General features: G+C 41.6%; 1 protein-coding gene across 1 annotated transcript in view; it reads left to right on the top strand.

Annotated features, from left to right (window-relative positions):
- The window catches only part of PGM2 (phosphoglucomutase 2), a 32,388-nt gene extending 16,957 nt beyond the window's left edge, over positions 1-15,431 (top strand). The window contains exons 9-14 of the mRNA XM_054582036.1: positions 832-1,012; positions 1,102-1,195; positions 2,688-2,817; positions 3,517-3,706; positions 8,329-8,462; positions 12,557-15,431. Of these exons, the coding sequence (XP_054438011.1) occupies positions 832-1,012; positions 1,102-1,195; positions 2,688-2,817; positions 3,517-3,706; positions 8,329-8,462; positions 12,557-12,659 (832 nt within the window). The 3' untranslated portion in view covers positions 12,660-15,431. The remainder of the gene's footprint in view (positions 1-831; positions 1,013-1,101; positions 1,196-2,687; positions 2,818-3,516; positions 3,707-8,328; positions 8,463-12,556) is intronic.
- The last annotated feature ends 8,211 nt before the right edge of the window (positions 15,432-23,642 follow it).

Raw genomic sequence — 23,642 nt, forward strand, 5'->3', positions numbered from 1 at the left:
TGGGTTCGGAAAGAAGCTGGGCCTTCAAGGAAAAGATGAATTTATGTTGAGCAGACTAGGGCGGAATACCTGTGGAATACTGACACAGTGTCTAAGGCGAGCTGGACTGTAGAGTTTGTGGAGAGGAGGGGTAGGTAGGTGGCGAGCAGGGTCAAAAGGTAGGCAGGGTTTTCAAGCAGTTTTGGGTGTCAAACGGCATATATGATGTTTGGTGGATAGCAGAATGTTACCAGAGGGTTAGGGCTTTAGAGTATGATCAAACAGGTTTGATTCTATACCAGTTTGTGGAAAAAATTCTGTATCAGTTTATAGAAAATTAAGCTAAGGGGATATGTACTGAAATGTGAGTTGTACTTCTAGCCACGTGACCCACAGAGAAGACGATGAATCTCGCCTGTGTTTCTGGCGCTCTCCCCGTGGCAGCTCCGAGCCCGGCCTTACGGAGGGCTAAGCCACTGCCTGCTCAGAACCAGCAATCCTGGCTGAAAATCAAAATATACACACTATTATACTTGGGGGATCTTGTCAGCATAGTTCTGTTGCATTTAAAAACAGACATTGCTGAAGACCAAGGGAAGAAGAATTATATATCATTGGCATACTTATTTTATGTGCTCTTCGAAGACTGGATATTTGTCTAGGTAAACTGGCAGAGATGTGCTCAAATGTTTGTGAAGTGATGGTCAGATTTATGGCCAGTTGTTTAAATAGGAATAACAAGAGCAGTCCCCCAGAAATTGCTTTGAGCTGTGTTAGGCTTAATTGCCTGTGCCAGTGGCTCCCAGTGTCTCTCTGGAGATCACAGCAGGTATGGCTTCCTTTTTCTTTCAGTGGTGAATGGAGAGTGTTTTCAGGCAATGAGTTGGGGGCCCTCTTGGGCTGGTGGCTCTTTACTTCTTGGAAAGAAAAGAACCAAGATCACAGTGCCCTCAAAGACACGTACATGTTGTCCAGCACCGTCTCCTCCAAAATCCTGCGGGCCATTGCCTTAAAGGAGGGTTTTCACTTTGAGGTAAGGCATCTGGCGGACATGGTCTTCCCCTTTCTTTCACTCTGTAGAAGGTCTAAGACATGTCTTTCTCTTTCGGATTATCCATTTAGGAAACACTAACTGGCTTTAAGTGGATGGGAAACCGAGCCAAACAGCTAATAGACCAGGGGAAAAATGTCTTATTTGCATTTGAAGAAGCAATCGGTAAGAAGTGATATGATGTGCATAGACTTTGTTAATATATAGGATGCAAATACATAGGGAAAAATGTGGATTTGGATTTGGGTTCGAAAAATTAGTGTGAAATAGGAGCACACAGTTTGCTTTGCTTCTGTGGCATTCAAAGAGCCTTGAACTGTCCTACCTTTAAATTGGCATCCCAGATTTTTTTTTTCAGCTAAAAAGAATATCTCACAAGCAACCAAGCCACTAATGTAAGCAAGCGAATCCTTTCCCCAGGTGATTTAAAACAGTAGTGTTCTGCACGTGGCTGCTGGTTGCTTAAGAATCCGCATATTTGAGGAGTTGTGATGTTTCCTCAATTGTGGTGTTGACATCGAGGCCTAACAGTTCACTCAGCCTCTGAAAGTGCTATGCGGAGGTCTGTCCGGAGGAGAAGAAACTATTCCTTCATCAAAGTGATTGTCTCCTGAAAGGATGACCCCAAGCCCAGCCAGAATGACTGAAAAGCACGTGTCTTAAACTGTCAGTAGAAATAAGCAGAAAGGAGAGCAAGCTATAGAAACTGGAAATGCAGATGTTTGTGCTGGGGATGTTTTAGCTATTCATTTAGTAAAACCTGTGACACATTATACTTATTCAATAATATGTATTCTTCTGATTCATATGTCTATTTCCTGCAGTACACATATTTAATTTATCAAATGAAGTACAATTGCTCAGCTTTGCTCTTTTGTTGTTACAATCGTCAGTCTTGTCTTTCTATAGATTTTTATTTAAAAAAATGTTTTACATTGGTTTATCAAATATGTATTGCTTATCAACTACACAGTGATTCTGAAAGAAATGAACACTCATTCACCTTAGCCTACAGAAGCTTTTAAGGATCTAGTTAAATAACCACATAAAAGAGGATAGGCCAGGTGTCAAGATGAATAATATAACTCAGAAGAACAACGGGAATTTAGAGAAGACAGAATCAGCCTTGACTAGAACAATTGGGAACAATTTCGTGGGAGCTGGAGGAATTTGGGCTGGACCTAGGAGAAGAGCACATTTGTCTAGGAGGAAGACTTCCTTACAGGTTATTCAACAAACACTTCTTGAAGACCTGGAATGTGCTAAGCACTGGGCTAGATTCTTAAATATGGTAAGGGTGAGCGAGAAAAATCCGCATACTCATACTGTACAAACTCTTATGAAACAGGATGCATATAGATACATGCAAACACAGTGTTATAAAGCAGCGGCCCCCAGCCATTTGGGCGCCAGGGGCCAGTTTTGTGGAAGACAGTTTGTCCCCAGAGAGGGGTGGGAATTAGGGAGGGGGTGGAATGGAGCTCAGTCAGTAATGCGAGTGATGGGCATCAGGATGAACCTTCTTTACTTGCCCGCCGCCCACCTCCTGCTGTGTGACCCGGTTCCTAATGGGCCACAGACTGGTATCGGGGGTTGGGGACCTGGGTTATAAAGGAACCCACTCCTAAGCATGTATGTCTGACATGTGTTTCTGCAGGATACATGTGCTGCCCTTTTGTTTTGGACAAAGATGGAGTCAGCGCTGCTGTCATAAGCGCAGAGTTGGCTAGCTTTCTAGCAACCAAAAATTTGTCTTTGTCTCAGCAGCTAAAGGCCATCTATGTTGAGTAAGTTTCTATTGACTCTATTTAATTGAAGTAATATGTTTTGATTAGTTTCAGGTGTACAACGTAATAATATGATAGATGTATATATTGTGACATGATCACTGCAATAAGCCTAGATAACATGCATCACCACACGTGGTGATATCTTAAGTGTATTATGTTCTTGTGTATGAGATACTAATAGTCTTTCTAATGCTCTTCCTTTAGTTATAAACTATTTCTTATGAAAATGAAACAAGAGATTATCTTTTCCTTTTGAAACTTAACCACTTAATAGTGATTGCCACTTGCGATGGCATTAATCTTTACTAAATGAGAACATTAGTTGCCGAATGTGATTTTAAGTGATGCCAAAAAAGATTAAATGTGTTCATGAAACATCTATTTAATCTTTATGGAAATTACTCAACTCTGACTTTGTAGTTCGAAAGCAGCCAGACAGAGCGCATAATGTAGGGGTGTGGGGCGACTGTGCTCCAGTAAAAATCTTCCCTACAGATAGAGGCTGAAAGCAAGGTAGCCGTTGGGTGATCCCTGGGAGACATTGCTGTACCTCTCTTTAATGCTAAATTATCGCTTTGAAGCTAGTCATGGTCATTTGTTTCATTTAAGTATTTCAGAATATACTGGTTGCTGCCTGTTCTGTATGTACAATGCAGAATCATTCGTTCCTCATTTTGCCTGTATTTGTTTTGACAGGTATGGTTACCATATTACCAAAGCTTCATATTTTATCTGCCATGATCAAAACACCATTAAAAAATTATTTGAAAACCTTAGAAACTATGATGGGAAGAATAATTATCCGAAAACTTGTGGCAAATTTGAAATCTCTGGCATCAGGGACCTCACCACCGGCTATGATGACCGCCAGCCTGATAAAAAAGCTGTGAGTGGCGTCCGCTGTCATCGGACTCTCCTGTTTGCCTTCCATTATGTTTTTAAAAGCTTAGCACATATCATTGTGATACTGTGACTTAGTTATTTTTTTTAAGATTTCATTTATTGACTTTTAGAGAGAGGGGAGGGGAGGGAGAAAGAGAGGGATAAAAACATCAATGTGTGAGAGACACATCGATTGGTTGCCTCCCACAGTCCCCCAGCTGGGGACCTGGCCCGCATCCCAGGCTTGTATCCTGACTGGGAATCAAACCAGTGACCTTTTGCTTCACAGGTTGGCACTCAGTCCACTGAGCCACACCAGCCAGGGCAGAGAAAATGATACTGTGATTTATAATAAGAAATATATATATTTGGTCCTCCCTTTGCTGGCACAGAGCTCCTAAAACCCTTAGAATTGTGTTAAGTGATGAGAGCATAAATGTGTCTTATGTTGATAAGGTGACTTTGGGAAAGCACCTAAGGATGGGGGCTGGTCGCCAGGAAAACCCACCAGGTGATTCGAGAGTCAGAACTTTCGGTCCCACCCAGACCTCCAGGGAGGGGCAAGAAGCTGGAGATGGAATTTAATCCCTAATGGCCAGTGATTGAATCCGCACCATGCATATGTAAAGAAACCTCCATATAAACCCAAAAGGACAAGTTTGGAGAGCTCCTACATTGGGGAACAGGTAGAGATCTGGGGAGAGTTGCAAGCTCGTAGAGGGCGTGGAAGCTCCTTGTTCTTTTCCCATACGTTGCCTTGTGTATCTCTTCCATCTGGCTGTTTCTGAGTTACACCATTTTATAATAAATTGGTGAACTAGTATGTAATATGTTTTTTTGAGTTGGGTGGGCTGCTCTAGCAAATTAACCAAACCCAGGGAGGAGGTCTTTGGAACCTCTGACCCAAAGCCAGTTAGAAGTGCAGGAGACAACCTGGACTTGCAGCTGGCATCTGAAGTGTGGGGCAAGGACAGTTTTGCAGGACTGAGCCACTAACCTGTGGAATCTGGTTCTATCTCAGGTAGATGGTGTCAGGATTGAGTTTAACTGTAGGACACTGAGTGGTATCAGAGAACTGCTTGGTTGTGTGGGGAACCACACCCCCCCCCCCATCCAATCCCTAGTTGGAATTGGGTACAGACCACTTTAATTATATAACTACTGAAGCTGATTTTAGGGCATTTAGGCATTATTATAAATAAGCTATCTAAAGTTAAAAATCATAGCCTAGAACCAAAAGGGTTCTCATTAGTCATCTCAGCCAACACTGTCATTTAATGCATAAGGAAATCAATATGCAGAGGTGCAGGGTCTGCCTGAGGTCACATAGCTCGTTGGTGATAGTCGGGGTACATTCCGGGTCTTCTGATTCCAGGTCCTGGTTTTCCTCTGTCTCAGTAGCTCTCAGTCTTGAAACAAGCATCAGAGTCACCTGGCCGCCTGGTTAAAACACCAAGTACTGCAGCCCACCCTTGGTGTTTCTGCTCGAGTAGATGTGGGGTGGGGACTGAAACATTGTCTCTCTTACAAGTTCAGCTGATGCTGGTGCTACTGGTCCAACTTCTAGAAGCACTGCTTGCTCCCTAGTTAGTTTTACCCTGTTCTCTGAATGCCTGGTAGCTGTTGTTAGCTGTGAAGCATGAGACTACATCCTTCACACCGTGTGGCTCCCCACTGCAGTCAAAAGAAGGTTCAAAAATGGCAGAAGAGTATTGCTAACTGTGGCAGGAGGTAGGGGAAGGGAAGTAAGAATATCTTTATCAGCCCTGGCTGGTGCGGCTCAGTGGATTGAGCACCAGACTGTGAACAAAAGGGCCGTTGGTTTGATTCCCAATCAGGGCATGTGCCTGGGTTGTGTGCTGTGTCCCCAGTAGGGGGCGCGTGAGGGGCAACCACACATTGATGTTTCTCTCCCTCTCCTCCTCTGTCTAAAAATAAATAAATGAAATCTAAAAAGAAAATCCTTATCAGATGTTACACATTTTCTTTGATATTTACCTTTCTATATATTTTTTCCCATCAACACACAGTATAGTTTTAAAGATACATAGTATTAAGAGTTACAATGAAACATGGCAGCTCCAGCCACTATTGTCTTCTTGTCACACTGCTGACAACCACCTACCCTCTCAGTTTCTCTTCTGACCTTTCCCACCCGGTTTCTAAATAATGTGCTTATATGGTGATGGTTTGACTTACCAGTGGTTGGACTTTAATAGTTTTTTGTTACAGAGATAAGGATTTAGTTCTCACACTTGCAGCATTCACTGTTCCTCTTCCTCCCCTGTCCTTGCAAGGCATTTACTTTGGGTGACATCGGCTTCTGCGCTTGAATTATTATGACTAGTCACTATTGTTTCCTGCTTAGTTCAGTAATGTACTTTGATTAGGTTCCCTTAATTTGTGTGAAGAATTGTCTTTCCTATCATTAATTGTTCCTTTGGTCTTTTGATTGCTTACATTTCTATGTAACTATCACCAGCCCTTCCCACATCTTTCTGGTGCCTCTCAGTAGGGTTTCCACATGGTCCAGTGGTCCGGCCAGTCTGTTGGTTGTTTTGTTTCCAGTGGCCTCCCTCCTGGTCCCTTCACCATTCCCCAGGGTTGGATCCCTTCCTCCTGGACCCCATGACTTTCTCCTTCTACATTAATTTTCCTAAATCATGTCCTCTAGTAGCTTCCTAAGTAAAAGGGAATGGAAGGTAAATTTGAGATACAGAGATCTGAAGATGTCTTATTCTGCCCTTGGACTTCATTGACTCAGTTTTGAAAACATTGCTCCATTATGTTTGGCTTCCAGTGTTGCTGCTGAGCATTCATTCATTCATTCATTCAGGAACAAGTTGAGGCCTACTGTGTGCTGCATACAGGGATGTTAATGCCATACATATTCAGTCCTTAACATGCCTTGATTTTTTCTCTATGGGAAGGTTTTAGGAACTTTGGATTCTAAAATTTCAGGGACATACTTTAGTGTGGGTGTCTTTTTATTCCTTTTTCTAGATGCTCAGTAGGTCTTTGTTGATCTGTAGAGTCATTTCTTTTAGTTCTGAGAAATTTTCTTGATTCTTGCATCAGAGAAGGAGGCTGGGTGGTGGTTTTTCAAATAACTTCTTCTCCTGTGTTTTCTGTTCTCCTTTCTCGACAGGTTTTTAGTTAGATGCTGGCTCTCCAGGACTGATGTTCTATTTCCCATGTTTCTCTTCCTCCTATAGCCCCTCTGTATTTTCTTGTCCTACTTTTTGGGAGATTTCCTCAACATTAACTTTCCATGCTTCTGTTGAGTATGTATTTCAGCTCTTATTCTCTAACTTATTAAAATTAACATCCTATTCTTGTTTCATGTATATAATATCAGTGCTTTTAAGGATATTAATTATAGCTTTTTTAAAAATGTAAATAGTTTTTGCTGTGTATTGTCTTTATTTCCTCCAAGTTCTTTTTTTTTAATTTGTTTGTTTTGGACTTTGTCTTTTATTTGCTGTCTTTTCTCCAAAGCCTAGTAAACTCTAATTGTCCTTTGGGCACTAAAAAGCTGATTGGAAGCTCTGTGTATATGCACAAGCTTATACCTTGTCATCTGGCATACTTCACTCTAGGGAGGTTGGATAGCAAATTGACTTTTGTATGGAGGCCCCATCTGGGGAAGCCGAGTGGTTCCTCCTGATCTCTTGCCTGGGGGCTCTACATTGGATGCTGAGGCTCTTTAAGTGGTGGAGAGGCCCTGGGGGCCTGGGAAGAGCGGGGCTAGCATTCATTGCGGGCTCTCGCTTAACCTCTGTTTTCACCGTCCCCTGCCCTCCCCGGTGCCTGGTGTCCCCAGCTGCTGAGCCTTTCTGGTTTCATTACCCCAGGGAATGAAACCCACTCCTATGAGCTGGCTGCCTGACAGGGTGGGCAGAGGGTGAGGATCTGAGAGGGTCTAATAACTACTTTCAAATACTGCCTTTGCCTCTCCCCTGCCCTTTGCATTACCTGGTGCCTCCAGGTAGTGGGCTTGGCCGGGTCTCTGCGGAGCACCTTGACTCGCTTCCTGCCTGCCGCCCGCTCAGCTGTTGTCCTGTGTTCCAGCAGTTGGTTCTGCTCCTCCATCTGTCTTCTGACTTCCCGGATAGGCTGGCAACCCCATCCACTGCTGTTTCTTTTTTTTCCTCTTTGCCCTCCTGTTTGTTTTGTTTTGTTTTGTTTTATACTTCTGTTGTTTCAGTGGGGCTTTGCGAGCAGTCAGCTCTGAATACATCTACCAGAAGCTTTATTTTCTGTTTGTTCATAGACATCTTTTGCAAAGTTAAAGAAGGTTTAGTGTTTTCTTTTTTGTGTAATGCATTATTAATCTATTTAAATCAATTTCTTATAAAATGATGTATTTCAATTTTAGTAAAGCTTTAATAGTTTTAATGAACAGAACATAGGAGGTGAAAAAGCCTAGTTACTTAATTTCCTTATTATTATTATCTAGTATGTCATTTATATGGAGTGCCTTTTCAGATTTTCTCAAAAATGTTCTTTCTGAACCAGTACATTTGTTTGGCATTTATTTTCTTGCTTATTCAGGGAAAACTATTTTTTAGGCCAGAAGAGTTCCTGTTACTATTTAAATATAGAACGTATGTCATTCATTCCTAGGTTCTCCCTACTAGTAAAAGCAGCCAAATGATCACCTTCACCTTTGTTAATGGCTGCGTGGCCACCATGCGGACCAGTGGGACAGAGCCCAAAATCAAGTACTACACGGAACTGTGTGCCCCGCCTGGGAACAGGTGAGACAGCAATGGCAGCTGCTGCGGGTTGGAGTCCCCGCACTTCCTAATTGGTTCTAGTCAAATGCTAAGTAAAACATTTCCTCTTTCCACTACATCTCATAATTAGGAAGATTGTTTCAGAGCCTACAGCAATATTGTAACATTAACAGCTACTGGAAGCATCCAGGGACGAGAGTGTTCACTTTCGTCTTCACCACTTACCTCTTTCTCTCCCAACTTTTCTTTGTATGAGATACTTTAAGGAGAGCCCACATCAGGGAGAGACCTTGCCACCGAAGAGCTGATGGTCCGGTAGCTTCAGGGTCATGTCTCTGTGACTATGGTAAAGGGTTTGAGTTGGTCACTTCCCAACAACTATAACATTCTGAACTTTAACAACTGTGGTGTGTGGATTCGTTAGCCTGTGTAAATGTGACTCTTGCATACCTACCTAACGCACAGCTAAGTCACACTTCTCTGTTTAGATTACAGTGAAGAATCAGGAAAAAAAAATTTTTAAGGTGAAGTCACCTCTGTCCCATAGAAATAAAATTGAGAGCCACATATGCAATTTAAATTTTCTATTAATGAATAGAAACAGGTAAAATTAATTGTAATAATATATTTTATTTAACTTAGTATATTTAAATGTCATTACAATATGTAATCTGTAACACAAATTATTGAGATATTTTACATTTTTGTCACACTTAAGCCTTCAAAATCCAGTTAGTGTCTTACAACTTACCATGCATCTCAATTCAAAAGCCAATTTTTAAAAAATACTTGATCTGTATTTAGATTTCATAAAATTTATAGTTAAAAAGTAGATTTTGATACCCTAGTTGTTACAAAACTGCTTAGGTTTTTCAACAGCTGGGTCAAGTGTCAGTTTTTAAATTTGAATTTCAATCAGATTTAAGTGAAATTGAAACGTCAATTTCTTGGTTGCAGTAGGCACCTTTGAAATGCCAATGTGGCTAGTGGCTACTGTCGTAGACAGCTTAAGCCTAGGCCGCTGGTACAACGTATGTATACCAGAGTTTTGCTTGTACAAGGGTTTTTCTGGCTTTGAATCAGATTTGCACTATGTGGAAATAGAGGCAGAGGAAAATTTCTGAGCAACTTAAATTGGCAAGGCAATGGAAATTAAAATGTAGCAGATGAGGGGGGTAGGGAAACTATTGTTGGGGTTAGGTTAGACTTTCCTGAGACAGGGAGACGTGAATCCTGAGAGCAAAGCAAAAAATACTAAAGCAAAACAAAACTAGAAACATGGAAACAAGACCTTGGAATGTCACCACCCGGGGGTTTATTGTGAGTGAAAGAGCACCCCGCACCCAGCGGGCCCTGAGTCTTCTGGATCGGAGCTCCCAGACAGCGTCGTGCGTCAGGACTATGGCTCTCAGACCTCGAGGTACTCAAATATATTTATGGAGTCGTGGGACAGCGTGATATATTTTGCTCCAGATTCCCATTCAAAATCTTTTCGTGCTTCAAGGGCAAAAACTCAACTCTTAAGCAACTTAAACAGATAAAACAGCTTATTTTCTAAGCACTTTGCATTACCAATGTTTTATTGAATACTGTCCATGTGTGTTAAATAACAAACTGTTTGCTAGTACATCAAATATGATTTCCTATTGACTTCTTTGTAGTACTTATTCTCACTTAAGTGTTTTTGTATTTCTTGGTCTTATTCTTTTGAAACCAAATCGACATTAGTCCAATTTATAGATGTTTTCTATATATGTCTTTTCCTTCTCATTAACCTGTGAAAATGCACCTGACATTTCAGAAAACTTCCCCTTATAACAGCAATACTACTTAATGGTTAAGGATCTATGGTATTTACATTTTTCACATGGCTTATTGAATGGACTTAAATTCAAATACTGATTTATAAATTGCTGGAAATACTTTGAAAAAAAGTCCTTTTATTACAGTCATTGAAATGTTGCTTGTTTTTATTGCTCTTCAATGGGACGCTGAGCACCACGTCCCGCGCGGCGGTGCTGCCACGCTGGAAGCCGGGCACCAGCGCGCCTGCTGTACGGCAGCAGTAAGGCCATGCCCAACGTGTCCTTATTTTCTGATAACCTCATATATTATTAATAGAGTCGGATTGTGAATTTCATTTATTCATAGACTTTCACGACCTCCTAATCCTTTAGAATGCAAAATCCCATTTATTTATTTATTTCTATTTTTTACATCCTGCTTTTTAAAAAAATGTTTTTGTTGGAGTAGATGTCTTTAGTTTTTCTTTTAGAACATTGCAAACCTACAGAAATGTTGAAATAATGTGGTGAATATCACATACCCTTACTTAGACCAGGAGATGGCAAGCTTTGCCTGTAAAGAGCTAGGTGGTAAACTATTTTAGGGTTTACAGGCCTTTGGTCTCTGTTACAACAACTCAGCTCTGCTGCTGTAGCAAGAAAACAGCCATATAGGAGAAGGAATGGGTGTGGCTGTGTTCCAATAAAACTGTATTTACCGTAACAAGCCAGAAGCCCTAATTTGCCTACCCTAACCCCTAGAATTAGCATTTTGTGATATTGGCTCTTTCTTACCATATATGAGCCATTGGACAATAAGTCACAGATCTTAATATGCATTTGTAAGAACAAGGACATTCTCTTACTATCTAAGGTTTAGATAATAATTATATCAGGCAGGGTTCTAACAGAAACAAAACTAGTCACAGCTATATATAGATATATCTTTCTCTCTATAGACATACAGATATATGTCTGTATATGTAGTACATTCACTGTTGAGTTTTAATTTTAGGTATATTGTTGAAAAAGCCACCATGATTATTAGTTACGTGCCTTTGAGAATTGTTTTTTTTTTTCCCTTCAAAGCATACTTATGGGGAAAAAATTACCTGTGTGATTCCTATGTACTTATGAAGCATAATTACTTTATATGTTACCAGTGGGGGTAAAAATAATTATAATGAGAGCTACATTTATTGAGGTTTTTGGGCCAGGTTCTGTGCTAATTGTTTTATGTAATTTATCTCAACCTACACAACAACTCTCTTGGGAAGCTCAAGTCTTTATCCCAATTTTACAAATGAGGAATCTGGGCCTTCCAGAGGCTAAGGCACTTGCCCAAGGGCACACCCTAGTAACCAGTAGAGTCAGAATTAATAAAATGGATTAATAAAATGTAATAAATGGATTGTTTTAGTTGCACTGCTTAGCTTTCACAATGTAAAAGTGGTCTCACCAAATTGCAAGAATTGCTATTTCCATTAAAATAAAGTTGGCATATACTAAAGATGGTCAAATATGAAGTAATGAAATTTTGAATTGAAGGATTTAGTGTTTTAAATCGGCTTTTTGGTTTAAAGCTCTTATAGTAACTCACACTGTGCTGGTGGCCTGACCCGAGAGCTGTTGGAAACTTGTCTAATTACAAGTCCGTTTTATCTCTCGTTTGCCTTCCGATCATTTACATATGAATGAGTGTTTTCCACAGGCTTGAAAACTTGATTTCCTTGGAGGGAGCTAGCTCCCTAGACTTTTGGTTATATTTCAGCGGTGGCCCCTTTGTTCTGCAAGTATAGTAATACAGATAAACCCAGGGGTCTGAGTTCCGGTCTGTGCTAAGCGGGGCTGCTAGCAGGCTCCCCACGTCTGCTCTTGCAGGAAAGCCTTCCAGCCCCATCTGCCGCTTAGCTGCCCATAGTTGGAGGGGAAACATTCTTATCCTGGGAGGCCTGGGACACAACAGATGTCATTTGTAAGGTTCGGCAGGATTTAATGACAACTGGAATCATGAACGTTTCCTCTGCACTGTTAGGTACAGACATTGTAGGGGGAATGCTAGGCCGAAAATTCTGTCTTAAAAATTCTTTTGAGGACTGGAAAGGGATGACTTTTGTTTACGGTTGAGACTTTTGGAAAAACCTTTGGGGAAAATAATAGATATTATCTCATGGGACTTTTTCTTTTTTTTGTCTTCATCAGCAGAGGCTGAAGTCACTGGAGTTCTGTTTTGTCTGATTTAGCCCTCTTAAGGTTACATTTCAGTATTACTTGGTTAAAGTATGCTTTGGAATAATCTACTAATGTGGAATTTCCCCCCTTATTTTGCAGTGATCCTGAGCAGCTGAAGAAAGAACTAAATGAACTAGTCGCTGCTATTGAAGAATATTTTTTCCAGCCACAAAAATATAACCTGCAGGCAAAGGCAGAGTGAAATATTTCAGCCTTGGGCACAATTACATTTACCTACAATTAAGCGCAACTTGATTTGTTAAGCATTATTTGTGAGGGCCAACATAAATACAAGTATTTATGTTTTTTTAATAGACTTAGGTTCCTCATTGTTTTATGTTTGATCTTTAATGAAAAAGAAGAAAAGATGAGCAAGCCTAACTAACCAACATTCCTATTAAAATGTTGAGACTTGGCATTATCAGAATTTTTTAAAATGAAGATATAAAAAATGTTATGAATGTGCTTTGATTAGAAAAATAACAAATATATGTTTTCTCTATAATTCTTTTTATGAATAATTGAAATAGCAAGGAAGCCTATACAGTTATTAAATTGGGGGCTGTCCTTTGTTGTATACCTGCACTGTTACCTATGCAGGCATACCTCATTTTACTGTGCTTTGCTTTTTTGAGCTTCACAGGTGTTGTGTTTTTTACAAACTGAAGGCAAGACCTTCTCCCAGCAAAAAGATTATGACTCACTTTATTGCGATACTTGCTTTATTGTGGTGGTCTGGAGCTGAACTCGCGATATCTCTGAGGTATTCCTGTATGTGTATGGGGTGGGCAAAAGTAGGTTCACAGTTAACAGTTATTTGTATGAAACATAATACAATGAGTAACAAATAATAATCCAAGAATAAATTTTGTGTTTCATGTACTCACAACTGTAAACCTACTTTGGACCACTCTGTGTTTACATTTCTATCACCTGCTTATAAAATAAAATAAATGAACAGATCAAATGTTGTGTTCTTGTTTAGGGACAATATAACTTATTGAAATCTGTAAAAAGGAGCAAAATATACTTTAAAAAAATAAAGTGGGTTTTTTTTTTATCTAAACCCTTTTAGTTCTAATAATACACCATTATACATCGTACATGTGCTAGGAAAAAAACAGCTTAACCATCTTTGTTTAAATGCATTAGCACTCATTTTGTCTGTTTAAATCTTGAATCAAACAATTGGTTATTTGAAACTTGCAAAGTACTTCATTGTACAATTTTTCGCTCCAGCGCAATTGAATTCTTGTTTTCAGGCACCAAGAACGATAAATAACTGTCTACCTGACTTTGATATTTTTTGCCGTGTTTGTTCATATTCAAAATCTAAAACCAGGATTTTCTATAACAGATTGTATTTTTCAGGTTTATTATTTTAGTCTGTGCCTTCTACCCTCCTCATAACTGTTGACTTTGTAACCTTCCAAAACGACTCCCATTGAGTGAGTGCTCTTGAGGCAAAGCCAAGCTGTTCTTTCTGTACTTTATACATTTCATGTGATTTTCTATTTTTAAAGCAAATGATTGCCCATTATTATTATTGTTAACCTAAATGGTTATGAAGTGTTTCAGAACAATGAGAAATGATAATACTGTTGACAGTCACTTTTCTAAAGTAAAGGAAAAATGGTTTTATGTCTTAGTCATACATAGCTTGTATACCACCAGAACTCTTAAATCCACAATATTCAATAGATTCTATCAGCCACTTCAATGCAGAAGCTCTATGGATTTTGGGTTATAATGTCTTGAACTATCAAACTGTACTCTGGAAAAAAAGAAGCGGTGGATCTGTGTCCTCTCTGGTTTTCTGAGCATGTAAACTATCCTATCACAGAGTTTGTTCTGAAAATACAGAAGTGATTGAGCTCCAGTTCTCCTGGAGCTTAGAGTCTAATTGGAGGCTAGTAAATAACTGTCGTACCTACCAATTCTGTAATAGAATTTTGCGAAGCACTCAGAGGTCAGACGCGGGTGAGAGAGTCATTCCGCTGAGAGACGGCTTCTCCCAGGAGGGATGTTGAATGAGCTGCTTCACCTTTGGAGATGAGTAGCCTCTGAAGATGGAGGGCAAAGTCTTCCAGGCACAGAGCACAGCATTAACAAAGGAGCACAGGTGCTGGGATGGGTGTGCATTTTCAGGGCGGTGGTGGTGGGAAAACAGGACCCAGCTATAAACCTTAGGACATAGCCCACCCCTCTGCCACTCAGGTGCGCAGGTGAGCAGTCAGACCTACAGGAGGCTCCCCTGACTCTATTTCTCTCTTGTATTTCCAAGAAATGTCACGCCATGGATGCCCAGGAAGTGTTTCTTGACTTTTTATTATGGGAAGCAGGGTAGCATAATTTGTGGTGCATAATGCTCACAGCAGAAGGCCCCTGGGTTCTAATCTTGGTCTGCTGTAAATCAGCTCTGTGACCCTAGTCAAGTCACTTCCCCCTCCATCTCAAATTTTGTTATTTTTTAAGCTTTTTTTTTTAGTTAAGGTTCCAGGTTCACAGAAAATTTGAGAGGAAGGTACAGAGATATCCCCTATATAGGCATAGCTCCCCTATCACCGACATCTCCCACCAGGGTGGTGCGTTCATTGCTACTGAACCTTCCCACGTTGACACCTCATCGCCTCAACTGTAGAGACAACAAAGAGATCGTTGGTGGCCGGAGATTAGTGAGGAGAGAGGAATGATTAAGCAGAGCATGGAGAATTTTTAGGGCAGTAAAAGAAAATTCTCTGTATGATGTTGTAATAGTGAATGTATGTCTATACCTTTGTCCAGCTCCACAGAATGTACAGCACTAAGAGCAAACCCTAATATAAACTGTAGACTTTGGGTGAAAATTCTGTCATTTTTTTAAAATGTAAAGATGCTACTAAGTGTCCTCCAAGGTGATTTTGTGCCGCAGGCCCTTACATTCTGTGAAAGTCCAATAAGAGCACTATCAGCAACAATAAATCATTGGCAATTCTCTTTGACTGAATGCTTAACCAGCCCTTTGAGACGGGGACAAACATTTTGTACCGAAGAGCAGCCTCGAGGTCATATCCTGCCGTACCTTGCAGCCTGAAGGGGGTGGGCGCCCCAGCTGGGCACAAGCACGCCAGCCCATGTGATCTGCAGACGCCTGGGCACGCATTTCTGCGGGGGAGTAAGGCAGTGACCGGGAGGGGTGCTGTGGTAGCGGCCCCCTGGGCATTCTGATGGCGAAATCTGCTTGGGGAAGACCTTCCAATTGGGGGGTAGAGCTAGCAACCCATTTTCTCTTGATGCCTAGAAAAAACAAATCCCAAGTTAAGTCTGAGACTGACTTGCAAGAGGAAATGCAGGCCAACTGTTTTTTTTCTAAGTGGTTTGAAATAACAGCTGCTCCTCTTTAAGAAGCACTGGAAGTACCGCTCACTTATTTATCTCATTGATTTTACTCAGACAAGGAATTATGGGAAAGTATTGTTATTTCATGGCACTGGTAACTCATAGGGCTTTATGCGATGGATCAAATGCATATGTCTGCGTTCATTCATATGTTCACTGATTGAATCTTGTTTGAAGATTGCTATGAGCCAGGCACTTTTCTGGATACTGGTAAGAAGCGTGCAGCCCTGATCTCAAATTCAGTCTAGCAAGAGAGGTACACCTGTGAACAACAGACCATTGCAATAGTGTGCTGTTCTGCAAGATGAAAGAAAGGACTCTGACTGTGAGTAAGCAGTTCTGGAAGCCCCCTTGAGACTTCCCCGCCCCCCGCCCCGCCCAAGGCTATTAAGTTCAAATTCCTAATGTTTTTGTTTAAAACAATCTGGGAGGCTATGTGCATATCATTTCCCTGCATCATCCCTTTGTTCCAATCTGGTATAGGGGTTCAGAGCAGGCCTCCCCAAAATGTGCCACTTTGGTCTGTGAATTATTTTGAGCCGAACGTAACCAAGAAGCTGCAGGCTCACAAATTTCTGCCCCCTCCTCCGCTTCACTACCTGGAAGAATATGCATGACAGGCCTTGCCCATGATCAGAGCTTATCAGAGGTAACCTTTTTTCATTATTTTTGTGGCAGGACCAAATACTAAATACCCAACATCTGCTCTTCTTGTCCTGCACTGACCCTCTGAAGCCCCAAGGCTCAGAATGTCGCGTATCTCATTTTCCCTGTCTGAACCTCTCATGTATGTAAGGTCTGTGACTCTCATGTATGTGGACTTCCGTATGTATGTATGAATTAAATTTGATTATTTTCTCTTGTTAATTTATCTCATGCAAATTTAATCATTAGACCAGCCAAAAGAATGTTGAAGGGGAGAGGAAAGCTGCTTCCTCTCCCACGCTTCCTGCAAGTATATGAGAGAGGACCTGAAAAAAACCTGGAACTATCTTCTGGAGGGCTTCCCCTGCTAGGTGAGTGTTCTAGGAACCCATCTGTATCAGTGCACCAGCTGGCGTTGTGAGAGGTTGTGTTCAGCTTTAGTGAATTTTTTTTTTTGAAGACTTTATGTATTTGCCCATTTATGATGAGTGATTTACAAGTGTGCCTGCCCACACTGCACTGAGTGTTCAGAAGTTTTTGACCAAAAATGGCATGACCCCCGTGCCCCACCCTCTCTATTCACCATATCTCTCACCCTGAGTGACTTTTTTTTGTTTGTTTCCCTGGATGAAGAAAGTCCTTAAAGGGAAACATTTTGCTGATATGGAAGAGAAGAAACAGAAAAGGGCAGAAGCAATAAAAGGCAATCGATGAATTAAAAACTGTTTTGAGTAGTGGAAAAAACATCTCGATAGGTGTATTGCATCAAATGGAGAGGACTTTGAAGGTGACTGGTTTGAACATGTAAGATTAATACACAGTTTTTTATAAATGGGGTTTTGGGGGGTCCCCCCTCGATTGTATCGAATAGTACACCATTGAAAGCAAGATATCACAGTCCTACACAGAGGAGAATCAAAATTTAAAATAGTATGCCTTCTTCTGTAGACTTCTCCATGGAAGCAAAGTGCAGTGGCTACTCGGAGTCACTGAAGAGACACAGCTGTAGAGGGTGAGCCCCTCGGACATGAATGCATGGCCACCAGGACGGAGAGTAGTGGTGGGAGCGGTGTCTTTTGATCTGGCTTGTGTAGGTCCTTGAAAAGAAAATGTTAGCAACAGCTGTGGGCCACCTCCCACTTGGGGTCCAGTGAAAGCCACTTTCACTTGTCCTGCACAAGGCCCAAACCTGGTGCAGAACGGAGCCCAGCATGGAGAACAAAGAGCCGCTCCAGGTCTAACGAGGTTCTGAAATCATTTCAAAATTGCCTTGTGCAACGTCCAAAGGGAAGTCGGGTTGCCATTTAGCGGGATGATGAGCCTGACTGAGTCCTTAAGATACATGGTTCTGAATTAGTTGACCTTACCTGGACAATAAAACTAAACAAATCTCTAGGTGGCTAGAATGAAAAGCAGCTCCATATTTTATTTGATTTTTTTTTTTTAAAGTAGACTTTAGATGGAAACATGGACTAATAATTTTCTTTGCTGGTTCTGCAGACTTTGTTTTATTTCTATTTTTCTTTCTGAGCCCCAAGTCAGTTCCTTTCCTGAGGTGTGGTCTTCGGTTCTCTGCCCTCCAAAAGCTTCTCTATGCTCATGGCTGTCATTGTCCGAAGTGCAGGACTACAGACTCCTCGCCCAAGTTCAGACCCTGTATTGCCACTTGCCCTCTGCCACTCACATGTCCTCAGGCTGCTTTCAGTGCAGCCAGCCCCAAATAGTTTTCTTCTGCTCAGCTCCTGGCTGCCCTCCTTCCAGTCTGACCCTGTGCCACGCCACCTCGAAACACCGGCCCAGAACCTTTGGTGATTTTAATGGCTGACAGTCATCTGCCATTTTCTTTTTAAACTTATTATGGAGAATTTCAAAGGTATGCCAAAAATAATAAAGGGGACCTCCAAGCACCCATCACTCAGCTATAACAAGTCTCAAATCGTACCCAATCTTGCTACACCTAAATGCCCCTCTCTGCTCTGGGACAATTCTGAAGCAAATCCAGACCTGTCATTGCATCTGTAAATATTTCCATATATCCTATATACTCAACACTACTCAAAATCATGGTAGTTATTAGACCCACCTTGTTGTTTCGTGTATTAATGAAAAAATACACATTAACCCCTTATCAGATACAGGGTTTGCAGACGTGTTCTCCCACGCCAATAGGCTGCCTTTCATTTCGTTGATGGTGTCCTTTTCCTGTGCAGAAGATTTTTAGTTTGATGTAGTCGTTTTTACATTTTTAAAAGATTGAGAAAATAAAAAAATAACACCATATTATACCATGTATAAATTTATTAAACTCAAATTTGCGTCCACATTCACTAGACACAGCCATACTTATTTGTCTACATATTATTTATTGCTATTTTGCACTATAATGATATAATTAAAAGTTGGGATGGACACTAAATAGCCTACAAAGGCTAAAATATTTACTAAATGGGCCTTTATTAAAAGTTTGTTGAACCTGAATTAGAAGAATGTAAGTAAGGGTCCTGAGGGCAAGGACGGAGTCTCCCATTTGTTGGCACCATGTCAGTGTCTAGTTCAAGTCCATAGAAGAGTCAACAAATCTCTGTTGGTTGAAAGACTCTACTAAGCCCTTTGTGGTACGTATCTGCCAGTTTGGGAACCTGAGTAAATTTTACTTCCCTCTTAATTTTTTTCCCTCAGCTTCACCCAAGGACTCCCATTCCTTTCCCTTGAATAATAGGAGAACTTCATCTTCCATTTTATATTTAGCAACAGGAAGATGAGAAGAGGGCCAAATGTCTCCAGCTCAGCTTTACTGTTAAAGGAAATTACTAAGTAATGAGGCAAGCTCCCCCTACAATGCGGTTGCACAATATGAGTTATTATGTAGTAGAAAAAGTGATCAAAAGGAGACTAGCTTACAACAAATTTTTTCAATATGCGCTGATCCCGGGAACCTTGATTCAGTTCAAAGGATGCTCCCGAAGCCAAAGGGTCAGAAAGTCCCAGGCAAAACTCCGCCCTCCCACAGAACACCTTGCAGCAAGGAAGTGTATCCTGAGGCCAAGGAAATGACCAGATTCTCCTTATGTCTTTTTAGAAAACAACACAACTCCATACAGTATCATGCTGAAAAACAGTAGCTTTAAAATGCAGTAATATGGTGGCGAGGAAAAGAATCAGGCTTGGAAGCAGAATATGCATCTAGGTTGAAAATCCTGTTTGTCCTTTATAAGTTTCTGCCTTGTGAAAACTCACTGTCTCAGCCTCAATTTCTCCATGTTTCTAACAAGGGAAGAGGGGGAAAATAACAGTTCTGGGGGCTACCAAGAGGATTCAGATGAGACTGGTCAATTATGAAGCACTGTGCACTTGCAGGTAACGTTCATGGCGCTCGAGAACACCTGGTGCACTGCGGCGCGGGAGGCCACGCCAAGCACATGTGCGCACGTTCATGTGTTCATCCACTCATTCATGCCTGTCACGTTCCAAAAATAAGGCTTAAATGCATACCAAGCAACCAAATGTTTAAAATAAGTGAATGAGAAAACAGGACTAAAGGAAGAGTTGTCAATGAGGTGCAGTAAAACGAGGAGTAAAGCAATAACGAGTGCTTCCTAAAAGTGGTGACACATGCACCCAATGGGATCTTGTCAGCCGTGAAGAGGGATGAAGTCTTACCATTCGGGATGGCACGGATGCACCTGGGGGGTGTTATACTGACTCAAGTCAGAGAGGGACAAAGGCCTTACGGTGTTACTTCCATGAGGAATCCAAAGACCAGAATAACCAAGCAAACAAAACGGAAACAGACTCATAGATACAGAGAAGAGGCTGATGGTGGCCGGAGGGGCGGGGGCTTGGGAAGGCTGGGGAAAAAGGTGAAGGGACTAAGAAGTACAAATCGTAGGGACAGGGGAAAAGGAGGACATCTGTAACGATATCAACCATAAAAATAAAGGGAAAAAACAAACAAACCGGTAGTTACAAAATAGTCCTGGGGACGTAAAGTACAGGATAGGGAATATAGTCAATAATATTGTAATAACTGTGTATGGTACCAGGTGGGTCCTGGAACATCAGGGGGAACACTTTGTAAAGTATATGGTTGTCTAATTGCTTTACTGCATACTTAAAGCTAATACAAAATAATATTTAATATAAAATTTAATTGAAAAATTAAAAAAAGTAACCAGTGCTTCTAGACTTTGGATTTTTGGAACCAAGTAAAATCTCCCAAACACTGGGAACTGACAGAAGCATGCTCTCATGTTCTTTTGCCAGGTAAAGACATGGAAAAACAAAAATAAAACATGCCAACAAAGGCTCCTACTATTAACTTTTATGATCGTTTCATTAAAAAAAACTTTTGATAACACCTACAAAGTGGCAAAAACATAATCGCAAAATACAGTGTAGTCCAGTTTAGTTTTAAGAAATTACATACTGTTATTCATACTCATCTGTATCAGGTTGATGAGAACTGGCAGAAGCTGGCAGGGACTTAAAAAGGGCATTTATGAATCAATGACTCCATACAAAAAATGACCTCGACATTTGCCAAGCAATGGATCCCAAAGCTGACCCTTGAGTGCGTTAGTGCCAGGATGGAAATACAACCAGTTCCTCGCGGAAAGAAAAGTTATTCCTGGCAGAGCCCTGAGAGAACTTTTTCCTGATTTTTCCTTCAAAGGACATTGTGTAAGGTGTTAAACAATATCCCAAGACTGAATAGGGCATTTTTATAAAATGTGTTCTCCCAATATGGGCAAGTGGGACAACATCAAAGTGCCATTTGATAAAAGAAGTTTTTCGGATCTCGTCCAGGCAAACTGCTCCTCACTCGGGTTAATGTGACACAGGAACTGAGTTTAGGGGATCCAGAGTCTCGAGGACCAGTTGGCTGTACATCCTTCAGGCAGTTCTCCAAAAGGATGTTTTTCTCAACCACGCTTTTGACAGACATTGAGTGTGGATGAGCTCTCAGTGATTCCACGATTTAACAATCCTTTTACAGTTTATCTGGAAATCAGATCCTGTGTTGATGGTTAGACAAGTGGTCACGTGGTTGAACACCCAGCTCACAGGAGGTGGGGGGCTGGGGGAGGGAGGACTGACAAATCTCTTAGGACAGTTGGGAAACCTGATGGAGGCACAAGCGGTAAATAGAAGGAAACCTGGAAACTTTTTATTCTAAGGGAGGCACCATATAGACATTCCATGAACTCACAAATATGTCATGTTACAAATTATATTCATTCATTCATTCATTCCGTATTTATTGAATGCCCACTGTATGCTAGGCTCTATTCTTATGCATGAGATACAGCAAGGAACAAAACAGAAAATAATTCTCTTTCCTCAGGGAGGAGGGGCACACAAACATGACAAATGATAAGCAAATAATGAATATAACATATTAGAGGGCAATAAATGCTATGGAGAAATATAACAGGAAAAGGGAATAAGAAGTGTGTTCACGCACGCAAGTGTGTGTGTGTGTGTGTGTGTAGGTGGAGTGCAGGTTTCCATTTTCAAAAGGTCGATCGGAAGCCTCAGAGAGAAGGTGACATTTAGACAAAGGCCTAAAGAAACTGAGGTAGGGGCAGTGTGGGCATCTGAGGGAAGAGCGGACCTGGCAGGGAACAGTGAACGCAGGGGTCCTGGGGCAGGAGTGGGCCTCGCAGGCTTGAGTTCCAGCGAGCAAGGCCAGGGTGGTCCGGGCAGTGCGAGCCCCGAGGCTGGCAGCATGAGGTCCGGGGGCAGGGGTACGCAAGTGACGAAAGACCCCCAGAGCTCCATAAACCATTGTAAGGACTTTGGTTTTCAATGTGGGAAGTCAGAAGCGATGGAAGTGTTCTAGGCAGAGTAGTGGCACGCATCCCCCCTACCAGTGTTTTAACAGGTTCACTCGGCTGCTGTATTAAATATAGACTGCAGTGCTGTGAGTGTAAAAGCAGGGAGGCCAGTTAGCCAGCTACTGCATTTTTCTGGGTGAGGTTACAAATCATGTGCCAGCAAGGTGGCAATGGCATCTGGGATAAAATGAAGTGGGGGTCTTGCAGTAGTGGGAGCTTCATCAGCTAAGCAGTCTGGATAAAATCCCTGAGATCCATAACTCTAACAATTACCAAGACCTTCTCGCAGGCCTTAGACAACTTTAGATATCGTATCACAGGGTGATGTGCTGGGTAACACTTGCTCACTTTGCTCTTGATGCCTAAACCCACAAAACCAGCTCGGGTGAGGAGGGGGGGTCCCCAAGTAGCGGCTGCATGCTGTCAGAGAGCTGCATGGAACAGTGGCTTGTGTAGAGCAACGATGTAACAAATAGGAGAGAGAACTGGAAGGGGAAGTGGAAGCAGCGCCCAGAGTTTTATCTGCTTTGTCCATAAAAGGAAGTCGGACACTTCACCGAAGCTTACTCTGGGGCTTGTGGATACAGTTCACTTGGTCTCACACCACACAAGTTTGTGTTGTCTCGTCGCTGTGAGCACGAGTTCTCTCAGCAGTTAAATTTTGGTTTACTTAACTTGCTGAAGTCCCACAATCTGCATTGGTTATCTGCTCACGTTATTCATCTGTTATTACCGCACCGCATTTTGTCACTCTTATGCCTTTCAGAAAGCAATTTCAGGGACCTCGCATTGCAGCCAAGTCACTGAAACAGACTCTGATCTTGACTTCAATCCCTTTGCTTTTCATGAAGAATATTTCTTAGTGCTAATTAAGACACTTGGGCATGACTTCATGTGCTTTTTAGGTGCTCACAGTCATGCCTTGGGTTGGCCTGACGGGCAGGGTACCCAGCGCTGGTGCCGTGGGACTACCCCCTCTCACGCTCGAGGCAGGTGCTGCTTCTCAGTCTCACGCGCTTTCCCACCAAGCTCGCACTTGCCTCCAAAACCTTCTCCTGCCACCTCACATACCACCATCACTCCAGGGTTCCAGAAGGTCACTGCCAACTGATGGGAACAGGCACCCCCACCGAACACTAGTCAAGAACTCTGACCTTATCATGTATATTTGGAAGTTAGGTGAAAACATATCATAGCAATAAAGTTTGAATTGCTAACTAATATATACATTCAATAACTAATCAATAGATCTAACAATAATGAGTAATTTTATTAAAGGCTTCTTTTCTACATTAACCAAAGACCTTTCATTCTAGATTTATCCA

Source organism: Pteronotus mesoamericanus, unplaced genomic scaffold (genome assembly GCF_021234165.1).
Source record: "Pteronotus mesoamericanus isolate MK-2021 breed Mesoamerican mustached bat unplaced genomic scaffold, CSHL_Meso_final contig_68, whole genome shotgun sequence".
NCBI classification, from domain to species: Eukaryota; Metazoa; Chordata; class Mammalia; order Chiroptera; family Mormoopidae; genus Pteronotus; species Pteronotus mesoamericanus.